This window comes from Haliotis rubra, unplaced genomic scaffold (genome assembly GCF_003918875.1).
Source record: "Haliotis rubra isolate DU_JTF1 unplaced genomic scaffold, ASM391887v1 Scf1317, whole genome shotgun sequence".
NCBI lineage: Eukaryota > Metazoa > Mollusca > Gastropoda > Lepetellida > Haliotidae > Haliotis > Haliotis rubra.
The window spans coordinates 93,020-117,017 of NW_025765245.1; the positions used below are offsets into that span (position 1 = coordinate 93,020).

The following is a 23,998-nucleotide window of genomic DNA, read 5'->3' on the forward strand; positions in this document are numbered from 1 at the left end:
ACCAACGGGATGGGGTGGTCAGACTCGCTGACTTGCTTGACACGTGTCATTGTATCCCAACTGCGTAGATCGATGCTCATGTTGTTGATCACTAGATTGTCTGGTCCAGACTTGACCGCCGCCATAAAGCTGGAATAATGCTGTGTGTGGCGTAAAACTAGACCTCACTCACTCACTAACTTATCCAGGGAATGTACGCTTCTCTGCCTAAGAGGAATCTTCAACATGTTAAAATGCCAGATTTCATCAACTAAAATGGGGCGGTGGGGTAGCCTAATGGTTAAAGCGTCGGCTCGTCACGCCGACGACCCAAGTTTGAATCCCCACATGGGCACAATGTGTGAAGCCCATTTATGGTGTCCCCTGCCGTGATGTTGCTGGAATATTGCTAAAAGCGGCGTAAAATCAAACTCAGTCAGGCAGTCAGTCAGTCCGAGGTACAGTGAAACCTCTGTCCTATTGTTCCCTAATGAACAATAAAAATAGCTTACCCCAAATGGGCCTCTTCCTGCCTCAGCGTTGGCAATTTCTCCATTTCACCCTACTGGATGGTTGGGTGGATTTCCTCTTGTCCTAATACACGCTACTGCTCGGTTATTATGGACTATATCTCTAAATTTATGCTTGTATATTCTTCTTATCACCTTTTTACATCATCGCCATGGGATACATGTATTAAAGTGCGGCTATTTCTCTTAATTGCTCACAATATTCATCACTGGTTTATTCATTTACTACATCCTGCTGTGGTCATATAACTGGAATATTTCTGAGTGCAACGTCAAATAACAGCCAATATTTCACGTGTCTGCGATTCGTCCAAAAATTACACTTAGCTCGGCTCATGATGTACTGTTTTCCTTCAGACTTCTCTCGCTGCTAACACAACCTTTGAGTCTGGGACAAAATAGCCTCCAAGATGGATTTGAAGAGCAGGCGCGGTCGAAGGCTGTGCTCGCCTTACTACGACAAGCTGACGACGTTTGCTGGAGCGTGGAGTTTTTTGCTAAGTTTAAGAAGGAAGTCATGAATCGTCTTGAAAGGGTTGGTATAACTTAATTTTATTTCGATCCACATAGTTTCTTCACTTTTATTTCACTGAGTTCCATACCCGTCAAGATAGGGGTTAGAATTGATCTTCATTAACCCATGCTTGTAAGAGGCGAATAACGGACCGGGTTGTCAGGCTCGCTGACTTGGTTGACACGTCGTCCAATATTCCAATGGTGTAGATCGATGCTTATGTTGTTGATCACTGGATTGTCTAGTCCAGACTCGATTATTTACAGACCGCCGCCATACAGCTGGAATATTGCTGAGTGCGGCGTAAAACTAAACTCGCTCGCTCACTCACTCACACACTCACTGAGGTCCCATTAGGGATGAGTTATAACTAAGTGTTCATATTTGTAACTCTTATTGATCTTTGTTCTGACATAAATTTTGTTTCTTCCAGGCTTCAGATGGTGTCTTGAATCCATTAGATTGTGAAACTATTAACTACTGTCTGTTGCTTATCCGAAACTTGTTCTACTTTGGAGAGACAGACCGCAAGGAACACATCAATAACTTCAGATTAAGGTTAGTGTTCAGACTTCTTCCAATTTATGTTGACCTCCACCGAGACTTTGATTCACCTTGTAAGCAAGGCTTGTTTGACCTTGACCTCTGCCAAGGCTTATTTGACCATGACCTCTGCCAAGGCTTATTTGACCTTGACCTCTGCCAAGGCTTATTTGACCTTGACCTCTGCCAAGGCTTATTTTTGTGAACTAGAAGCAATTGCATTGGTTACTTAAAATTGACCTCAACCACTGTTTTGGTTGATCTCTACCTCTTCCTTGTAATTGACCTTGACCTCTTCCTGAGATTTGGTTGACCTTCACCCCCTGTTGTCTAACAAATAAAATTAAACCAGTAAATGCATAACTTGTTTTATTAAACAGACACATTTGAGCCGAACGATCATGTTGTAATTTTACCTCCTGTAGGATGATATTTGAGAGCGGCCTGGATGAGATGATCATGGCAGTCATTCGTCACCACCAGAAGGTAGGAGATAACATCCAGAATTTATGTATTAAATCATTTCAGTTGAGTGTGACATTAGGCATAATTCATTCGTTAGCAGACACCCACTCTCTCCCAGTGTATCCCAAAAGGTACCTGTGTACCATGCTGTTTGTAAGAGACTATCGAGGTACCATGCAGTCTGTAAGAGGCTATTGAGGTACCTTGCTGTCTGTAAGTGGCTATTGAGGTACCTTGCTGTCTGTAAGAGGCTACCGAGGTACCATGCTTATTGTAAGAGGCTACCAAGGTACTTTGCTGTCTGTAAGAAGCTACCGAGGCACCATGCAGTCTGTAAGAGGCTACCGAGGTACCATGCTGTTTGTAAGAGACTACCAAGGTACCTTGCTGTTTGTAAGAGGCTATCCAGGTACCTTGCAGTCTGTAAGAGACTACCGAGGTACTTTGCTGTCTGTAAGAGGCTGCTGAAGTACCTAGCTGGTTTAAGAGGTGATGTCATTGTTTGATTGGTGACAGGCACAGTGACAGGGTGATTGGAATGATAGCATGCTCATTATAGCAAAACTTGCCTGTTCAAGACTATTAAATACACGCTAACATTTGTCTTGGTAATGGAATAAGAATCCACCCGAACGCTTGCTCTATGGAGTAGTAATCTTCCTTATACAGCTGGAAAAATGGAGTGTGGCGTTCAACAAATAAATGTCTTCTAATACAGTTGAGATGTCTCATTCCTGTATAGTTTCCGGTACAAGTAGTTCCCTTTGTTTCAGATCTCGTTCACAGTGTCAGTTGTCCAGATCCTTTCCTTCCTCTACAAAGACAATGTAAGTAAATCTACGACTATTTCACTAATGATATTATAAGTTACGCAGTGTTTTGAAAGGGTGTACGGGACTGTAAGACCCTTGTAAATTCCGTATTTCCTGAGGTGCCTCCATTTTAATTTACTGTAACTGCTCAAGTGAGAAAATATTTTGGAAGGATGGAGGGTCCAAGATCATGATTTTGAGTTCATTATGACTTTAATTTACGGTAACTGCTTAAAAGAGAAAATATTAGGGGAGGATTCAGGGTCCAAGATCAGTATTTTGAAAAGCATCATTTTCATGTGCAGGTAAAGATTCTGCTGCGATCACAACAACCAATGTCCCCTGCGAGCTCCAACGTATATTCGTCTGAGGAGCAGTGCCTACAAGCAATGGCCAACCTGGGCTTGAACCAGCTGGAACTGGGAGGCCCACTATCCCCAGACGACATCGAGGATCCCACCGTACAACGTCGCTACATAACAGCCATAATGGACACCATGGAACTGAACAAGCCAAAAGTGGATGAAATTGGTGTCTGCTATAGTGACGTCCCAGGCTTGCGAGTTGCCGCCAATGGCACCGATGCAGCCCGGAGTGATCTCGTTGGGTGAGTAACAGATGTATATCTGGACCACAAGGTCGTTGAATGCACATGATATCTTTGCACTTTCCTACAACATTTTCACATGTGAAAAGGTGTCGGTTATACCAAGGAATTCGTCTGTCCAAAGTCATATTTGTTCAACCAGTAATTTGGAAACTATTGCCTTGATTGTTTTCAAATTTGGGGATAGACCTCCAGTGAGTGAGTGGGTATGGTTTTGTGTCGCTTTTAGCAATATTCCATCAATCGCGGCAGGGGACACCAGGAATGGGCTTCACGGGTCACTCACCATGTTTATAGGAGATCTAGAGGTGCTTTGCAAAGTTATTGTGTGCTATTTTTGATTTATCAAGAAGGATAAAATATTTCATCTCTTAAAATGAGTGAGTGAGTTTAGTTTTACGCTGCACTCTCTATATGGCGGCGGTCTGTAAATAATCGAGTCTGGACAATCCAGTGATCAACAGCATGAGCATCGATCTGCGCAATTGGTATATGATGACATGTGGTCAACCAAGTCAGCGAGCCTGACCACCCGATCCCGTTAGTTGCCTCTTACGACAAGCATGGGTTACTGAAGATCAATTCTAACCCAGATCTTTGCGGGTATCATCTCTTAAAAAGTCAAATTTGTTTGACCAATGATTGTACAATCATTTGATGGATTGTGTTCAGATTTGGGTAATGGCTTCTTTGTTTATGGTAAGGAGTAGTGCAAAGTTTGATACAGATATTGTATTTTTGTCAAGAAGAATTATTATTGATTGTTGCTCAGCAGACTTTTCGAGTCATGGCTGGGGGTATTAGTGAGCTTTGCTCATAAAGTTTGACTTGTAAGTGGTATAGTAACTAATATCGTAAACTAGTTTTTTCTGTTTTTTCCAGACAATATTTGACTGACCTCGCACAAAAGTTTCTCTCCGATGGATATGCAGGTTTCATTGGAGATCTGTTGGTGAGTCAGTTAAAACTATAATCAATGCACAAGATAGTAATTTGAGACAGTACATTTACAATGTATGGCTGATGGAACTCTTGTAAGTCTGTTACAAAAGACATGATCAAAATCAGAACCATAAAAAGTTGTGGGTCCTGATCAGAATGTGTAGGCCCAATATTTTAATATATGGAAATAATACTCTTAGTTATTGGGGATGGAAAAGCTGTTGGCCATAAGGACCTGCAGAAAACAAAAGCTGTGGGTCCGAGTGGTTTTCAGTCGGCTTCAGGCCTACGGACCGACGTTAATTTCGGACACTGGTTTTGATGCCAGAATATACCTTTGTTTAATACAGTCTGATACTGATATTGCTAAGTGTGTGTGTTGCTAGTTGTGTTGGGAATTGGTGGAAATCTCACAATTGATGATTGGTTTCTTACCAACGAGCAATCATCGAAAAAAATTGGTTAGCATCATTTTTCAGATTTTCCTATTCAGGTTTTTATTGCAGATAAGTGTAATGTTGTTTTTTTAGTAACTGCGCAAACTGCATTTGCAAATTTCACATCCAATGTATAATGATGCAACTTGCTACTTTAAAGTGATGACTAATATATCATGAACATAAACCTGGAGTCTTCAAGAAATATTCAGTCATGACTTTTCAGCAAGTGAAGTGAGTTTTCTAAGAATTAAACACGTTTTCAGCCCCTGACAACTTCTAAGATATGTTCCATCATCAAGTGTATCAAACAGTAGTTCCAAAATCGTTTGTGTTAGATTATGAGAAAATTGATTGATTGCTTGGTCGTTTCGTCACTGCGACCAATCTTTGATTATTTCAATTAATGGGAACACCACTAGTTGCTAGTCTTGTGGTCATATGCAAAGATAATTGTGATGTTGATGAGATACTTGTTCATTTTTTTAGGAACTTACTCTGTCGAAGAACAGCAGAATATTGGACAATTCCTACCTGCTATGGAGCATATCATTTTTCCTTCGCTTCGCTAGACAGCAAGCAACTCCCCTCAGCAGTCTTGTGTAAGTGTTTTTACCATCCTGCTGTACAGTTAAGTGTCTTCTGGTACATGTGCGTCTGAGATGCTGCAGTTTCCTGTGCAGAGTTACGTCCCTTGGGATACCAGTATTCTGTGATCATGGTTCCTATTCCTGCAGTCTAAGTAAACTTAGGCTCAGTATTATTCGTTACACTGCTTATACTGAGTGTAACAAACCCTAGTATAAGGTCATGTCAGCTAACCTGCGAGCGACCTATGACTGTCCAATCAAATGCGAGACGGACGAACGGATTTAACCAATCAGACAACGACTACTTGTTGTGGTTCGGTGGGACTTACAAAATGGTTTTTGGATTTTCTCTTCCCTTGTACCTTGAAAAAATATGACCGGCGGATCTGTAAAACAAGAAATAAAATTGATCTGGCCTGATCGCGGATCGTATGCTGAAAGGAGATCGGCGATTATTTCAGACATGACAAGATGACTAACAAAAATGCGAGTACAATAATGAATAAATGATCCCTTGAAGTATTAACCATTGCAAACATCAAGCCAAATAACAAATTTTATGAGATATTTCATGTGGCATTTCAGAAAGTGTGTGGATGGTAACCTAGTCTCTTACCTGGTGTACGTTGCCGTCGATTGCTGTGAAAGGCAGTGGTCACTTCAGAGACAAAAACAGTGGTGCGACTTCACCCAGAATAAGTAAGTGATGAAACCTTTAGATTGTTTGCTTGTTTGTTTAAAGCCATACGCCGCCATATTCCAGCTACATGACATGTGTCAACCAAGTCAGCAAGCCTGACCACCCGATCCCATTAGTCGCCTCTTACGACAAGCATGGGTTACTGAAAATCAATTCTAACCTGGACCTACACGGGTGTAAAACCAGTTTAAGTCTTGGCTAGTACAAGCAGCCACACATACACACGCATGCACGTTATCATATGAGCGAAATATTCTTTAGTTTGACGTTAAACTTAGTTCACCTCGCCTCACTCGTTGACTCCATCTACTGTTTGTTACAGGCTCCACCTCACAGTCCTGTCTCTGATACAACTATTCCGCTTGATGCTCTCTGCCACAGAGGATCCAGAATGTCAGCATCTTATAACACCCACCATTAAAGGTAATATCTATTTTCTAATTTAGTTGAAACATGATGTTATAAAAGTGATCAGCGAATGAGGAGTAGTGCTAATCAGCAGAATTTGATGTGCAGAATTGTCTCCCTTGAACACACCAGGATCCTTGGTCTCTCAGGACAAAACACATGGTCATGATAAAAGTCCTGCTTTACTTTAGGATTTTCTCCTCCATGAATTGAAACTAAGAAATTTTTATGTTAAGGCTGAAATATATTTGATGAAAATCTTCACAGAGAGAGGTTTGGGATCAAACTAAAATGTGAGCTTTTGATGAGAATATGTATCATCGTTCTGTATTTGTGTCTCCCCGGTGAAGATTGAGGTTAAATTGAACTTAACTGGACCCATTCCTTTTCTCTATGAAGATCAGGGCTAGATTGGTCTTCAACAACCCATGCTTGGCCACCATGAAGATCATGTTAGAACTGATCGTCAAAAAACATGAAAGTTATACAGGGTGATCGGTTGTTCTGGCTTGCTAATTCGGTGGGATTATTTACAGATCGCCGCCATATAAATGGAAAATTGCTGAGTGCAGCGTTAAACAACAGACAAACCAAACCAAACAACATCTGGAATGGTGTTCTGTTTGGCATTAGCCTTATTAAGCAACAAACAAACAAATTAGTTCCTGTTTGTAGAGAGTCTCATGGGGATGACCCACCTTCGTGACGTCTTCGTGCTGCTTCTGAGGCAGCACCGCTGCCCAAACCAGGGCGTTGTCTACCTCCGCAACCTCATCTGCGCCAACCACCACCTCCTCCTCATCCTGGAGCAGTGGGGCGCAGACAAGACTATGGCAGGCGACTTTTCAATGTTGGAGCATGTCAAAAAGTAAGAATTTTATGAGCAGAGTTATTTCCCTTGAGCATGTCAGGATCTGATATTCATGGCAATGACTTGTCCACATGTGAGGCTGCGACATAATGTGTCTCATGAGTGTATGCTTGCGATAAGATTCATATCCAGATGCAGTAAATATATTTCATAAGTTCATCATGTCAAACCTTTTCACAGCTGAATCACAGCGTTGATTCAATTCAATAAAAGTGTTTGTTTTTGTGCAACAATGAAATTTATGAATTCTTATCATTTTGTAGGTTTGCCACTCTTGAGATTATGGCGAAGTACGGCCAAGCCTTAGAGAACTTTGGGCAGAACGAAAATGGGCTGAATGAATGCATCCTCACTATGATGCATCACATAGCGGGCGATTGCAACGAACCACAGTGTCTGATGCAGCTGTCCATTATGAGAACGTTCTCCAACATGTTGGAACAAAAACATCTCCTGTCATCAGTAAGTATACACTGATAAGACGTAACAATGTAACTTGAATTTGTGTAAAAAACGCCACATGTTCTTTAATTCCTTAAGGGGGCGGTGGGGTAGTCTTATGGTTAAAGCATCAGCTCGTCACTCTGAAGACCCGGGTTCGATTCCCCACATGGATAATATATAATATAATAAATGCATATTCCACACCCTAAGGCATGCTGAAAGTGCTACAGAACATTTACTCTGGAGTATACAGTTGTAAATAAGTAATATGCTGAGAAAAGTTGGGTTTTAAGTCTGGACTTAAAAATGTGAATTGTGTCAGAGCTTTTAATGGCACAAGGGAGAGAGTTCCAAAACACAGGGTAAAATGTGGGAAACCCATTTCTTGTGTTCCCCACCATCATATTGCCGGAATATTGCTGAAACCAGCATAAAACCATACTCACTCAGTAAGTGTGTTGATCAGGTCACGCGAGATGCAAGGAATTATACTGGCTTCATCAGTTTTCCAGTTTAACACAAACACGCTAAATCTTTAGACAGTGAAAATTTGAGCCGCAATCAAACAATCTTGTAGATTGAGTGAGTGAGTGTAGTTTTACGCCGCTTTTAGCAATGTTCCAGAAATATCACGGCGGGGGCACACCACAAATGAGCTTCGCACATTGTACCCATGTCGGGAATCGAACCCAGGTCTTTGGCGTGACGAGCGAACGCTTTAACCACTAGGCTACCCCACCGCCCACAATCCTGTAGATGAAATATACTGAGGGAAAAAATAAGGGATCACATGAAAGCACAAGTGTTCATTTTTTTGTTTCCAGGTTTCTTCACAAGCTATGCAATACAACGCTTGTGAAGAAACCTGGAAAAAAATATAGGAACACTTGTGCTTTCATGATCCCTTATTATTCCCTCAGTATATGTTCAGCTGGTTTTGCCCCTGAATATATTCCATCACTCAACCTCCATATTGACATTGAACATCATTGTTGACAATGACATAACTTGTTATGACAACAATGATGTTTAATTTTTACTTTTCGCTGACCTTGACCTTGACCTTGATGAAATGTGTAACCACATGTTAGAACACTCTCCTACCCAGAGTTCCATGCGGCAAGCCAGCATAGTACCTCTGCCATAGGCAAGAAAAATGTGACGATTCCTCACATCTGGCAATGTCCATTCAATATAATGTACAGATTTCTTTTACTCTTTTATTTGTGACGAGTCTACACATCTAACTAAACATCTTTAATAGAATGGTTTAGTTTCACTGAGAAAATATCCAAAAACATGTAACACTATTTCGATTTGCGTAGCGATCCTTTGTTTACATAGGTTGTACGGCTCCACGTGCAGTCATCGAAACCGACGGAGAGCAAACGATGCAGCAAGTTTGATATCTAAATATGTACTGTCATAGACCTAACTGTCGCAGTTGTTGAAGAATATATATGTAACAATGTAAAACATTATGAAGGGAGCGCCGAAAAGCTTTCGTGAGTCCAGTCTCTTCTTATAATGAATATGCGCATTTGATAACAAACAAGAGAAAAGTCCGGTCACGTGATATGCAAATTATCCTTTGGCAGTGATGTTATGTTAAGTCATCGCTGTGCCGGAGTGTGATGTTAGAAGAGAAGGGGAAATGTGTTGTTTACAAGGTTCAGTTGACAGTAAGAAATGTTGTTCCTTTAACATACTGAACACCTTTTGTTTGAATTATTGAACAAACTTGAGTGTATGAACTTGGATTGTAGCCAAGGTCTCAACTTGCATCAGTTTGCTTATCCATTGATTTCATGAATTGTACTAGCTGGAGCATTCTTTACTGCAGTGTTAAATAACTCTCACTCTCACATTGCAGGATTTCAGCGATCTCATCGAGTATGTGTTGGAGCAGTTCATGATCTTCGCTGAAGAAAAGCCTATGGCAACAGCTCAGATGCTCTTCGGTATTCAAGGAAAAGAGTGAGTAATAAAACAAGAAATATTTTTTAGTGGAAGCAATGACTTGCGATGGTGTAGCAGGGCTGTTTTTTAGGGAAATATTACTCTCAACTCTTGAATGCAGCCATGTTTATGAATACAAGTGTTTGTGTTATATTGTTTTACGTTGGTCATTTGAATCCTAGATGAGGAGATGTGAGATGTCTAGTATGCAAGGTCCTATCACTAGTAGTGGTACTTCTTGCTAGTAGTACGTCTCGTTAAAAAGAGAAATCTCAATCGAATACAGTTACTGGCAATATATGATGAGTGGCTACACGAATTTGATGGGTTGCGTCATGAAGACATACTTGCAATAACTTGACTGTTAAAATTACAAATGACCTGTATTTGAAAAGCTGGCCGGTCACAATGTCCAGCTGTAAAAATGCCAGCGGAAACACTGATTTAATTGCTGCACAGGAAGGTGCGGATTTATGTGGCGGTGAATTGGGATGTCTCAAATAAGGTTCTTTTCTTGGAAAAAGGTCAGTGAAAGAAACGGGTGTGTGGTCATCACAGGAGGAGGAAGTGCTTATGTCGAGTATTCTCAGCCTCACGGAGAGCGACAACATCATCGCGGATCTCAGAGATGCTTTACTTCATTCCGGCTTTAAACGAACAGAGGATGAGGTGAGTTTCTTAGTCACACTGTCCGACCCAGAGTTCCCCCTTGCCGGTATTGTAGCTGCCATTTGACGATTGTTTACATCCTCCTCATTGCATACAGTTTTATTTTTTATGAGTCTCTATATCTAGATAAACATATGTGATACAATGTTTAACTTTCATCAAGAAATTATGAAAAAACATTTCCATTTGCGAAGTTATCCTTCATTTACATTGGGGGGCAGTGGGGCCTAGTGGTTAAGGCGTTGGCTCTTCACGCCGAAAATCCGGGTTTGAATACCCACATGGGCACAATGTGCATGTGTGAAGCCCATTTCTGGTGTTCCCCGTTGTGATGTTGCTGGAATATTGCTTGAATATTGTGGCGTAAAACTAAACTCACTCACTCACTTACATTCAAAACATATTCAAAAACAAGCAAAATATTTTTCATTTGTGTCGTTATCCTCCGTTCACATTGGTTGTACGTACGGCTTCATGTGCTATCGTGAATTCAATTCACTTTATTCGAAATCACGAGAATCAAATTTTCATGAATTTGTTAAAAAGTAGTGTTCTTACTTACATTTGGGTTGTTATTTATCCAAGTGAGATAAACAAAATGGAATATGTCCAACCGTGGCTGGAAAATAGCCAATCAGTTTGTCAGTAAAGTGGTCACTCCTAATTGTCGTGACAAATTAACATTAACACTGCCATGAAGTGGTGTTCCCTTATTTGTTTCCTTCAGTATATTAATGCGTTATGTTATTATTTAACTGTATATGATGAATAATATATCAACTGCTGTTTGTATTACCCAATATTTATATCCATTCCTCAATTGTTCAAGTTAATGCTAATGGTATTAATCACTTTTGTTGGGTACTGAGAAAGTGTAATCCCAAATATAACGTGTTACATTTGACCACTTTCTAAATGGCATTGTGTATTTATAGCTTTTGGCCATCAGAGCCGTGGCAATTCACACTCATCACAGGGATACACAAAGTATGTGGTCTAGACTACCAGTTGTCTGACTTCCATTACCGAACAAAAGTCCTAGAATCGGGTAGGGCTGAAACGGTATACCACGGTATTAGTAGAACCGCTGTATTTTGCCTCCGGTTCACTATACCGTAATGCAATCCCAAAATTCGGTATTTTTGGTTTTCGTACCGTTCTTCTATCTACTCATAAAATGACAATTTTGTTCATTCAAAATAACAAAGATTATGGTTATTTTTTGTCCATGTTATCAAACAATGTAAGGTTTGGCTTTTATTGTCAATTTTCTGCATTATGATCATACCTCATATACCGAACCGTAACGACCGAACCGTAACGGACCAAACTGTAACGGACCGAACCGGAGGGCTTATACCGCAATATGTACCGTACCGTGGTAAGAGCGTACCGTTTCACCCCTAGAATCTGTACTTTACTGAGAAAGTGTAATCCCAAATATAGCATGTGTTACATGAGTGTGCTTGGTGCAGATCGAACAGTTCATCAAAGACAGTGGCTGGTTGGTAGAAGACTCAATGATGGACACCATGGCCCCTTTGGGTAAAGAGGTAAGCAAACATTCTTTAGAGAGTTTGCATATACAGTGCAATTTGTCAAAACCGGCAGTTGTCGAAACGGCATAAAATCTCAGTCCCTTCGTGGCTAGTACATTTATCATCATTGAAAAGCTCCGCAATCTGTCAATTCCGGATCTCGGCATGAAATGAGCCACCTGAATATGTGTTTCTGCAGTAATCAGCGCTGTCTAATCCAGCACGTGGTGAGGAGTCAGCCAGATGTGAATTATCACCAGTTAATCCTGCATTAAAGTAACACCTGAAAAAAAAATCACCCTCAATCATCAGTTGAGAAGAAACAAACCAAAATATCTGATTTTTTTTCAAATGTGTTGATTTATCATGTTTATGTTATTAAGTGAACAAAATGAATAAAAGTGAATATGAGCTAAGTCCTAGCCGTAGGTAACCGCATCAGCTCTACAATCTGGCATGCTGTCTAAACTGAATTATTACTTCAGTCCGGACGAATGCCGGTGTAGACAGCTTCTACTGTAGTAGCTGGAACACTATGATGGGGTAGCCTTCTGGTTAATGTGTTTGCTTGTCAGGCTGAAGGTTCAGGTTTGATTCCCAACATTCATGTAATCCGGATGTTGGGGTTTTCCTTTTCCTTATTATTGCAGCACGTCCTCATATGAGCGAAATATTCTCAAATACCACGTTAAACCCCATTTTACCTCACCTAGATGTGGAAAATGCTCTAATCATGTGTGATATAGAAGCAATCAGATTGACTGTGTATGACAGAGTTTTGATTGTGTTGCAGAACACGCTGGAGGAAGACGAAAAGATGAAGATCATTGATGAACTGTCCCAGGTACCGGAAGAAGATCTCATTGATCACCTCGTCTTACGACTGAAGAGCAGTGGCCATGAGCAACACATCACATGGCTGCAAGAAAACCTTTTTGAGGCTGCCAATGCCCAAAATTGTAAGTTTCGCATGCCGATTTCCAACACTCTAGTATGTCCAACTACAACCCATGTAGATGCAAGTGTTACTAAGTCTGGTATGACCGAGTTAAGGATGATCGGTGTTGGCCCAAATGTTAATGTTACAAACACATGGGCTCCGTCATTATGTGCTGTCTGATCTCGTGGGCTACATGCCCACAATGTCCTGTAAGGAGCAAGAATCTACAGTGCTGGCAATCAAGTGTTTGAGGAACTCAAGCATTGATCTTGATCTGCATAATCCCAGTAAAGGGCTTAAATCACATGTGGTGTTTCAAGCAAGTGACAAGGTGCAGCTCTCATGCAAGAAGGTAAACACTCGGCTTGTGCCAGTAGATCCATCTCAGGCCCTGAATGTGGTTTTGCTGAAGTTGAGGAGTGATCAGCCAGTGTTCTGTTTGGAGAAATTTGCCCGATTCACTCACACCACAAGCCACTCGAGAAGGTCTCTGCATAAATCTACAGAACATCTGCAGTTTGATGTTACAGATAGTTCAGTACAACATGAAGACCAGGGACTGAACTCTGTGAGAAAGGCTCATTATCAATTGTCAATGAATCTGAGAATTAGCCCAAGCATGTTGAGAAGTTACAGAAGAGAGCAAAGGATGAAGTCACTGATACTTGATCATCTAACAAGATAGCTGGGGAAAAAAAGACACACCAACTTCTCACCCCAAATGTCACCACAGCGACATTCGCCTCATCTCGGGAGAGAAAGCCTGCTGAGAAGAGCTGGAGAATGTGTGTGTTGGTCTCGAATGTGTGATCAGAAGATTGCAGGATCCTGTGATGCTGTCAAGACATCATGTAGAGGTCAACAAATAGAGTCATCTTACCTGTTGAAGAAAAATACCGTTAGAGTTGGTCTGTTCACCTGAGATGATCAAGAATATCAAGCTCACCCTAGGTGGCGTCAGCTGATTCTGGAAAGATGATCATCTGAACATTACTACTTCTTGTGCTGGTATCAAAGCTCTGAAGAACCATTTTTACACATATGGAATCCAAAGCAAGCTTGTGTCTGACAACTGTCCTCTGAAGAGTTTCCAAGTTTTACCAGAAAGTGGGACAGTGAGCACAATACGTTTTCGCCAAAACAAGTCAACGATTATGGGAAAGCTAAAGCAGGATCCAAAGCAGCAAAGTCTATAAAGACAAATGAAGACGTCCAAGATGGACTCCAATCTTTGTCTTCTTGAAATCAGAAGGTACTGGAAGTAGCCCTGTGCAACGTCTGCTCAACAGAAGGACAAGATCAGTCTTGCCTACAACAGACCTACTTCTTCCAAGAAGTACAGAGGACCTCAAGGAAGTATTTGTTCACAGATGAAATGTCAGGAAAAGTAGTTCTGTCTACAACAGATGCGCCAAAGACTTGCCTTATGGATGTTGAGACACTATACGTGTGAAGCTGTACATGCTAAGATAGAAAGTAGAAAACAATTTGGTGGCAAACAGTTCTATCTATGGCAGAAGTGCCAGGGACTTGCCTTATGGATGTTGAGACATTGTACGTCTGAAGCTGTACGTACTAAGATGGAAAGTAGAAGAAGTTTTAGTGTCAAACAGTTCTGTCTATAGCAGAAGTGCCAGGGACTTGCCTTATGGATGTTGAGACACCATACGTGTGTGAAGCTGTACATACTAAGACAGAAAGTAGAAAAAGATTCGGTGGCAAACAGCTTGATCCAAGATCTTACAAAGTGAAATGTGAAGATGACATTTTTCAAAGACACTGAATACATCTGAGGAAGACTACCGAACATTGTTCAGTGAAAGAAACTTACTCTGATGTACCTATTGTGACACAAATGAAACCAGAGATTCTTTGTCTGAAATTGGGTCAACTCAGCAAGCACCTGGGAGATCAGCAATAATCAGCAAGACACAACTCATCCCAAGGACTTTATAGTCTGCAAGAAGTGATAGTTCTTGAACAACTGTACTTGTGACATTAACTGAAAATGAGACGTTTACCATAATTTTGAAGACATCAACTTTTGCATTATCTTCAGTTTTGTGCTGACCAGTTAATTCCTCCTGTTTAAGTATAATCTGACATTTGGTGGTGTTATTTCTATTAAATTAGTTCTATCATTGAGTTTTGCATAACAACTGACTAGATCTTTTGTCAGATGTTCTTCTTACCATTCAGTCAAGCAATTTGTTTTTCAGTGAAGCTTTAACAGCGATGATGTTTTCATTTGTAACAACTTCTTTGTAATGTAATAAAGACATTGTTCTAGATCTCTGTGTGTTCCCTCTTAAGGGCTTTAAACCCCGTAACACCTTATAACATGGTTGCAGCAACTCTGGAATACGACTTGCCATTCATTCAGCGTGTGAAAAGAATGATTTTAGAATGTCTCTCCCAAAGCTCATGAATTCAGTTCATGGATCCCTGTTGTTTGACGACAATGAGACCATGAATTTTGAAGTTGACTGTGGTTCAACAGTGAACGTCATCCCTCCAAAACGTGTCTTGTGATCTGCAAAGAAGCGCTAACCAGCTGAAGTGTACAAGTTTAGTTACCAAACCTAAAGGAAAGTGAAAGTCAAGCATAGCAGGTCCAGCTAATGATTGAAGTTTATGAGGCTAAATTTGAAGTTGTCAAAGAAGAAATGATCTGTCTCTTGGGCAGGCAGATAGCAGAACAGATCTCATAACTGTCCTAGTTACCGAATGATCACCATCGCCGCAGAGTGTCTGTCCTACCCAAGTTTGGTCAAGTGTTTGACAATTCACGCTACACACCCACATCATCTTGTAACCTTGAGCATGTACAAGTTGCGTGGATATGTAAATATCCTATAGTAAAAATAATAATAATAAAAAGCCTTTGAAATGTCTCGCTTGCACCCCAAGAACACTGTCGTCAGGCTCCCCATTGTTCTCGGTGCCCTTGGTTTGGTACCTCCTGATCTCTTGGTGCAGATCAGGAGAGTGCCCGGGTTCTCCACCGGGAGCACCGCCCTTCTGACACTCTGGATACTGCAGAAGGCTGCAATGTTGGGGAGTCAACATATTCTCCAGAAAGTTCTTGGTGGGTTCGACTAGGCAGCGCTTCCTGGGAGAAGTCCCATTCGCTGTCTGGGCTGCATTTAGAGGGGGCAAGAGCCCTGAGCTGATGATGAGCCTTACCAGCCTGACTGTGCCAGGATCACCCGAACCCTCTCTGCTGCGTTTTCATCTCAATCTGTAAAACATAATAATAATAACAACAACCTGGGCTGCAAGTCTCTTTTACATTGTCGAAGTAGCCTTTTGGTTAAAGCATGCTGAAAACCTAGGTTCGATTCCCAATATTGGTGCAATGTTTGAAGCCCATTTCCTGTGGCCGCATCTCTGGTATTGCTGGAATTTTGCTGAAAGGGGGCGCAAAAATGTACTCACCTACTATTGCTTGTCCCAAAAGACAACTAAATTTGTTTGGAGGTTACGCTTGGTGATTTGGTTGATTACAAGGGATGGAGCTCATACTATCAATCACTTGTTTGTGTATCAAACAGTCCCTTGTTTGAACGCCACTGTGACATGGGTGGAATTTTACTGACGGAAGTGTGTCACAACATGTACACTTTGACAACTTGATGTCTGGTGATTGGGTGCCTCAGTCAGAGGGTGTGGGTTCGAATCACAGATGGGATTTAACCCCTTAAGTACTAGAATCTGTACTTTACTGAAAAAGTGTAATCACAAAAATAGCGTGATATAAATAAACGTTCTAAATGGGATTGTGTATTCATAAACCAGTCATTTCTGATTGGACCCTTGAAGATCCGGGTTAGAATTGATCTTCAGTAACCCATGCTTGTCGTAAGAGGCACGGGTTGTCAGGCTCGCTGACCTTCTTGACAGATGTCATCGTATCCCAATTCCGTAGATCGATGCTCATGCTGTTGATCACTAGATTGTCTGGTCCAGGCTCGATTATTTACAGATCGCTGCCATATAGCTGTAATATTGCTGAGTGTGGCATAAAACTAAACTCACTCACTCACTTACTCATTGCTGATTGATGAGGCGTCCTTCAGTGATTTTTTTTAATTTTCAGGTGTAATGGCGAATACAATCGACTTAATACGGGAACCGGTCACTCGAATATGTGCATGTAAGTCATAGCATGTCAGCTCAATACACTTACAAACCCGAGAAGATCCAGGTTAGAATTGGTCTCGAGGAACCAATACTTGTGGCGACAAATGGGATCGGGTGGTCAGGCTCGCTGACTTGGTTGACACATGTCATCCTATCCCAGTTGCATAGATTGATGCTCATGACGTCAATCTCTGTATTGTAAAGCATTGAATATTAACAGACCGCTGCCATATAGTTGGAATACTGCTGAGTCAGGCTTTAAACAACAAACAGAACAAACACTCACAGCTTGCAACATATCCACTCATGAAGATTAGGTCAAAACTGACTCACGGCCTCACGGCTTGATACCAGGCTGGATACCTTTTGTCTTATCAAAAGTTGTTTATAGATGGCCCACATACAAATACATAGTTCCCAATACCTAGTTCCCACATACAAACACATAGTTCCTACATACACATGCCTAGTTCTCACATACACATGCCTAGTTCTCACATACACATGCCTAGTTCTCACATACACATGCCTAGTTCTCACATACAAATATATAGTTCCCATATACAAATACATAGTTCCCACATACAAATACATAGTTCCCATATACAAATACCTAGTTCCCATATACAAATACCTAGTTCCCATATACAAATACCTAGTTCCCACATACAAATACCTAGTTCCCATATACAAATACCTAGTTCCCACATACAAATACCTAGTTCCCACATACAAATACCTAGTTCCCATATACAAATACATAGTTCCCATATACAAATACAGTTCCCACATACATACACATAGTTCCCACATACATATACATAGTTCCCACATACATATACATAGTTCCCACATACAAAGACATAGTTCCCATATACAAATACCTAGTTCCCAGATACAAATACATAGTTCCCACATACAAATACCTAGTTCCCACATACATATACATAGTTCCCATATACAATTCATAGTTCCCATATACAAATACCTAGTTCCCATATACAAATACCTAGTTCCCACATACAAATACCTAGTTCCCACATACATATACATAGTTCCCATATACAAATATATACAAATACATAGTTCCCACATACAAATACCTAGTTCCCACATACAAATACATAGTTCCCACATACAAATACCTAGTTCCCATATACAAATACCTAGTTCCCACATACAAATACCTAGTTCCCACATACAAATACATAGTTCCCATATACAAATACCTAGTTCCCACATACAAATACATAGTTCCCACATACAAATACATAGTTCCCATATACAAATACCTAGTTCCCACATACAAATACCTAGTTCCCACATACAAATACCTAGTTCCCATATACAAATACATAGTTCCCACATACAAATACATAGTTCCCATATACAAATACATAGTTCCCACATACAAATACATAGTTCCCACATTCAAATATATAGTTCCCACATACAAATACATAGTTCCCACATACAAATACATAGTTCCCACATTCAAATATATAGTTCCCACATTCAAATATATAGTTCCCACATACAAATACATAGTTCTCACATTCAAATATATAGTTCCCACATACAAATATATAATTCCCACATACAAATGCATAGTTCAATGGTACAGTTTTGACACGTTGCCTATCACGAGTATACTCGTATCAATTCTGGCTGAATGTGCCACTATGAGTTATCTCATAGAGGCAAAATGGTATTTTGAAACACGTTTCACATGTTGGCAAAATAGGCACAAGAAACAAACGTCTCCTGGCGTTCTTTGTTACCGCCAGGAGACGATTGCTTCTTGTGCCTGTTTTGCCAACATGTGAAATTGTTCAAAAAATATTGATGTAGCTACGAGATAATTCGTAGTGGCAAATTGGGCCAGACATTGATACTACCAATATACACGTGGTGGCAGTCAACGTGTCAACTATTCTTGAAGGACTTGCTGTTACCAAGAGTTGATTAATTATTGTGCATTGTGCATCTGGGGATTTGTCGTCATTTGGTGACCAGTGTCTTTTGTATTTCAGTCAGGAAGAAGGATATTCCACTCATCTTTGTGACAGAGGAACACGAAAAAATATGTCATAATGTGTACTTCTTCGCCTTACTAAACACTCTGGATCTGAAGGTCGGATCAAGTAATGAACAATTTGTTTTCCCGAGAGTGCCGTCTGATTGGTCAGCGTCAGACATTATTCAAAAGATGAAGATGCTCGGTCCACTACCTAATGGTTAGTATTCTCATTATCGACCTGAGATGCAAAAAAAAAAAAAGGAAAGAAAGAAATATCAACCGTTTTTATTGATGCTTTATATCCCTTGCAACATGTTTTGTGGTGGTTATCATTTTGGACACCGTCCGTGTAAATTCGTCTTTTCTCGGGCAGAACATAAAAAACATTCAATATTTCTTCACCAAACTGTGCACATAGATAGGTGTGGCAGTGAATTGGCACCTTTTGGTAGTTTTGGATTTCTGAATAAAATATTTTTTTGCGTTTCAATGGCAGCAACTTCGTATTCGAATGAAATTGGTGGTAGTGCTCTTTCCCGGGGCAGAACTTTAAAACTGTTCAATGTTTCTTCACCCACCATACTTGGCACATAGATAGATAGGTGGTGACCTGGTGCCTTTTGGTAGTTTTGGATTTCTGAATCAAATATGTTTAGTATTTCCATGGCAACAAGTTTGATTTCCAGTATCAACATTACTGAGGTACATCAAACCGTGGAAGCAAGCATGCTAGCATATGAATAGTTTACATATATATATATGTTTTCGTTAGATAAATGTGATGAACAATGTAACATTTGACATAGTCATGTATTTTACCAAGAAACATAATGATTATGATTAAATATTTTCATTAGTTAAATGGTACTAATTAATAGAATTTTATTAAATTTAGATAAATATATTTAAGGCCGAATTTCTCTCAGATGCTTGCCGCCCACCCATAAAACACAAAGGCCAATTACTAGCCAATTTTAGTGCTGAGAAGACATGAAGGAATTCCCCGAAGTATAATGAGTTAGCTGAAATCCAAAAATTAAATAATTTGCCTTTTTTTTTTAAAGAACATAGCGAAGTGGATCGGGTGGAAGAACTAGCAGTCCGGTTGTCCCAGGCAACGACTACTGAGCGAGAATTCCCAGAGTTTGAACCCAAACAGTCAAGGTACAATATTTTCCTCATCAAGTCGTTGTGTCATTTTGATTGTCTTTTTTCTGCATAACTTTTTTACTTTATTGTCTTTAATTTTCTGCATAACTTTTTTACTTGTAGTTTAGTATGCTTACATAAGTATTGAAAGTTTCAAAGTGACTCTGTTTCAATAAGTGACCAAATCGTCTAAGGTGCTGTAATTCAGTGTGCTGAGTTCCATCCCTTCAGAATGTCTAAAATCTTCGATCATGGGTTTGAATCCTGGCCTGTTGCATGTTTCTTGGTTTGTTGGCTCCACTTACCAGCCTGATTGTGCCAGGATCACCCGAACCCTCTCTGCTGCATGTTTCATCTTAATCTGTAAAACATAATAAGAATAAGAATAAGAGTATTTCACCACACAAGGGCAATGCTCAAAGGGCTGACAATGACAATCTGATTATTATTACCCCGGATAACCTAAGTTGCTAGAAGGTTAATAGTCACATGACTTATCCCACCGGGTACCCATTATCTGCTGGGTGAATAATGCCTGTGGGTTGGACATTGTTGTCAACATTTCAAGACCTGTGTCTCTTTGGGTTATCCTACCACCGGGTACCCATTATCTGCTGGGTGAATAATGCCTGTGGTTTGGACATTGTTGTCAACATTCAAGACCTGCGTCTCTTTGGGCTATCCTACTACTTTATGATGACATGCTGTGATTTAGCTGGAGTTGAGTTCAAAGTGAGGCGGTGGGGTAGCCTAGTGGTTAATGCATTCGCTTGTCGCCGAAGACCGGGTTCGAATCCCCACATGGGTAAAATTTGTGAAACCCATTTCTGGTGTCCCCCGTCGTGATGTTGCTGGAATATTGCTAAAAGTGGCGTAAAACCAAATTCAGTCAGTCAAAGACCCGGGTTCGATTCCCTAATTGGATACATACAATGTGTGAAGCCCATTTCTGGAGTCCCTGCCGTGATATTGCTAGAATGTTGCTAAAAGCTGCGTAATACTAAACTGACTGCCTGACTCACTCTGTTGAAAGTGGCATTGAACCCATCTTACTCACTCACTCTATGTCATCCAGCTGGGTGGTATATCTCAAAACAACATTCACACAATCACGATCCATTCACGCGGTGTACGTGAATACCTTGGATGAAAACAGTTATGCATTGTTTTCGATGTTCGTTGTCCACACTTTCGGCAATGTTCCAGCTACATTGCGGTGGTCTGTAAATGATCTCATCTGGACCAGACAGTCCAGTGATTGACATCATGAACATCAAGTAAAGCAATATTGATAGTGTACATTGCATCAACCAGGCCAGCGAACCTGACCACCAAATCCCGTTGCTGCCGACCTCTTCTGGATCTGTCCACTTACTCTTGGACTAGACATGGATGGTTGGTTGGTTGTGTAAAGCCACACTCAGCAATATTCCAGTTATATGGCCGCGGTCTGTAAATAATCCCGTGATCAACACAAGCATCAATGTATGCAATTTGGATACGATGACATGTGTCAACCAAGTCAGCGAGCCTGACCACCTGATCCTGTTAGTCGCCTCTTATGACAAGCATGGGTTACTGAAGACCAATTCTAACCTGGATCTTCACGGGGCCTGGACTAGGCATGGCATGACATGACATGATTCAGCATAAAGCAGCAATAGATCTTTAGTAAGTTCGTGAAAGGAACCAGGCACTAAGTACTATCAACAGCCTACTTCAATATACCATCATACCCACAATGAACTTGGTAAACAATACTTATGTTAGCCATAGGTTTGAATAACAAGCTACTAACCATTCACAGGCCATGAACTAAGCTTTCACTAACAAACAACTGTCCTAACTCATACAATAGCTCATCATAAATTTTTATACTGATTCTTGTGTTTATTTCAGAATAAATATAATAATTCAGGTACTAAATTTTGTTCCACCCCGTAACCTTGCTTAAAACAGATAAATGGTCTCAGTGTGCTTTTTTCTGCTTAGAGAGAAAAACTTGCTTTCTATTCTTTGCTACCTAAAAGTCCTAAAGCTGAACAGATTTAAATATGTATGTATTATCTGCTTTAATGGACATACCCTGCTTGGTCTGTACTAGGGGATCTGGGGCCTTGATGGCAGCGTGTGAGATGAAGGGAGAAGAGAGATAGCGACATGTGAGAATGGAGGTAGTGAGAATGCAGGTAGCAACATGTGAGAAAGGAGATAGCAACATGTGAGAATGGAGGTAGCAACATGTGAGAATGGAGGTAGCAACATGTGAGAATGGAGGTAGCAGCATGTGAGAATGGAGGTAGCAGCATGTGAGAGTGAGAATGGAGGTAGCAACGAGTGAGAATGGAGGTAGCAACATGTGAGAATGGAGGTAGCAACATGTGAGAATGGAGGTAGCAGCATGTGAGAATGGAGATAGCAACATGTGAGAATGGAGATAGCAGCATGTGAGAATGGAGATAGCAGCATGTGAGAATGGAGATAGCAGCATGTGAGAATAGAGGTAGCAACATGTGAGAGGGGAAGTAGCAGCACGTGAGAGGGGAAGTAGCAGCACGTGAGAGGGGAAGTGGCATGTGTGTCTTTTGTATTCATATAGACACACACAGGAATGGGAAGTTTTTCACCCCTTCATATTAACATTTCTACCTTCTGAAGCCACGAGGTCTCCCAATGTTCTTACCGGATCAAATAACTTGCTGTTCCCAAGCTTATCATGTCGTCGCTATGTCAATAGTCAAACGCTTGCAACTGAGTGCTCTCATTGCCAATGTTTGAACATATTTTTGTTTTTGTTGTGTGACATTCTTTGTTTATACAGTCTTCCCTGACTATAACACCAATATTTGTTCAGGACGATTTAGGTGTTATGACTGACATAGGCTAAAAACACAAGGAAATGTTGAGACCAAGTCATACATAAATACATGTCCATTTAAACACATCAGTGTAGTGTAGGAAGATCTAAGCTCATTTAACAACTATGTACACATATAACAGAATATAATATAACATTTATTTACTTAACAATAAAAAATACTTCACATGCGTTACTTTTCATATAGAACAACGTGTTGCTGGTGGATAAATCTGGTTTATGGAAATACAGAGCATACATGGAACAGGATTAGGCATTAAGGTAGCGCAGCCTCCATAGTCAGCAGTAGCACAATAGGGTCAAATCTTGATTTCACAGGGACTTGTCATCTACATACATACAAACTAACATTTGTATAGCACCAATATCCAGCTTAGCTGCTCAAAGGCGCTTTGTTTTTCCCTCGATCACTGGATGTCGATCTCAACGGCACGTCGTATTATCAATCTCAACTCCCTGGGGATCATACAACTCTTGCAGCCACTAGGCGCACCGAGTTAGTGTGGCTTTCCCATCCTTACAAGGTACCCAATGACAGCTGGGTGGACTGGGGCACATAGTTACAGTACTTTGTCCAAGTTTACTGCACGTTGCTGTACCCGCAACTAGGTGTTGGCACGTATTCATGTGGCCACCGTCTGGTCATATACTAACGGATTCGTGGGTTCTTTAAAGTGCACAGGGTTGTGTACTGTACACTAGGGGTTGTGACAACACTGAAAGAGTCTGCTAACATAGTTGACTCCAAGGTTTTTACACCCGGTCACAGGTGGGCTCGATCCCATCACCTCAAGCTCGCTGGATCACTAGCCTGGTGCTTTAGCCAGTTCGCCCACCACGCCCCACATCTGTATAGGAGC

General features: G+C 40.8%; 2 protein-coding genes across 4 annotated transcripts in view; one reads left to right on the forward strand and one right to left on the reverse strand.

Annotated features, from left to right (window-relative positions):
- LOC124267508 (protein timeless-like) overlaps positions 1-23,998 on the forward strand; it is a 40,397-nt gene that overhangs the window by 11,659 nt on the left and 4,740 nt on the right. For all 3 annotated transcript variants that reach the window (XM_046702431.1, XM_046702430.1, XM_046702432.1), the window contains exons 5-22: positions 867-1,044; positions 1,457-1,581; positions 1,992-2,052; positions 2,805-2,858; positions 3,149-3,450; positions 4,333-4,402; positions 5,319-5,431; positions 6,005-6,118; positions 6,442-6,542; positions 7,203-7,395; positions 7,662-7,860; positions 9,716-9,819; positions 10,326-10,470; positions 11,946-12,023; positions 12,802-12,967; positions 17,048-17,104; positions 19,125-19,328; positions 20,176-20,275. In XM_046702431.1, the coding sequence (XP_046558387.1) occupies positions 867-1,044; positions 1,457-1,581; positions 1,992-2,052; positions 2,805-2,858; positions 3,149-3,450; positions 4,333-4,402; positions 5,319-5,431; positions 6,005-6,118; positions 6,442-6,542; positions 7,203-7,395; positions 7,662-7,860; positions 9,716-9,819; positions 10,326-10,470; positions 11,946-12,023; positions 12,802-12,967; positions 17,048-17,104; positions 19,125-19,328; positions 20,176-20,275 (2,364 nt within the window). The remainder of the gene's footprint in view (positions 1-866; positions 1,045-1,456; positions 1,582-1,991; positions 2,053-2,804; positions 2,859-3,148; positions 3,451-4,332; positions 4,403-5,318; positions 5,432-6,004; positions 6,119-6,441; positions 6,543-7,202; positions 7,396-7,661; positions 7,861-9,715; positions 9,820-10,325; positions 10,471-11,945; positions 12,024-12,801; positions 12,968-17,047; positions 17,105-19,124; positions 19,329-20,175; positions 20,276-23,998) is intronic.
- LOC124267507 (serine/arginine repetitive matrix protein 2-like) overlaps positions 21,208-23,998 on the reverse strand; it is a 50,339-nt gene continuing 47,548 nt past the window's right edge. Inside the window, exon 17 of the transcript XR_006896052.1 lies at positions 21,208-21,218. The gene's annotated coding sequence lies outside the window, so the exon portion shown is untranslated. The remainder of the gene's footprint in view (positions 21,219-23,998) is intronic.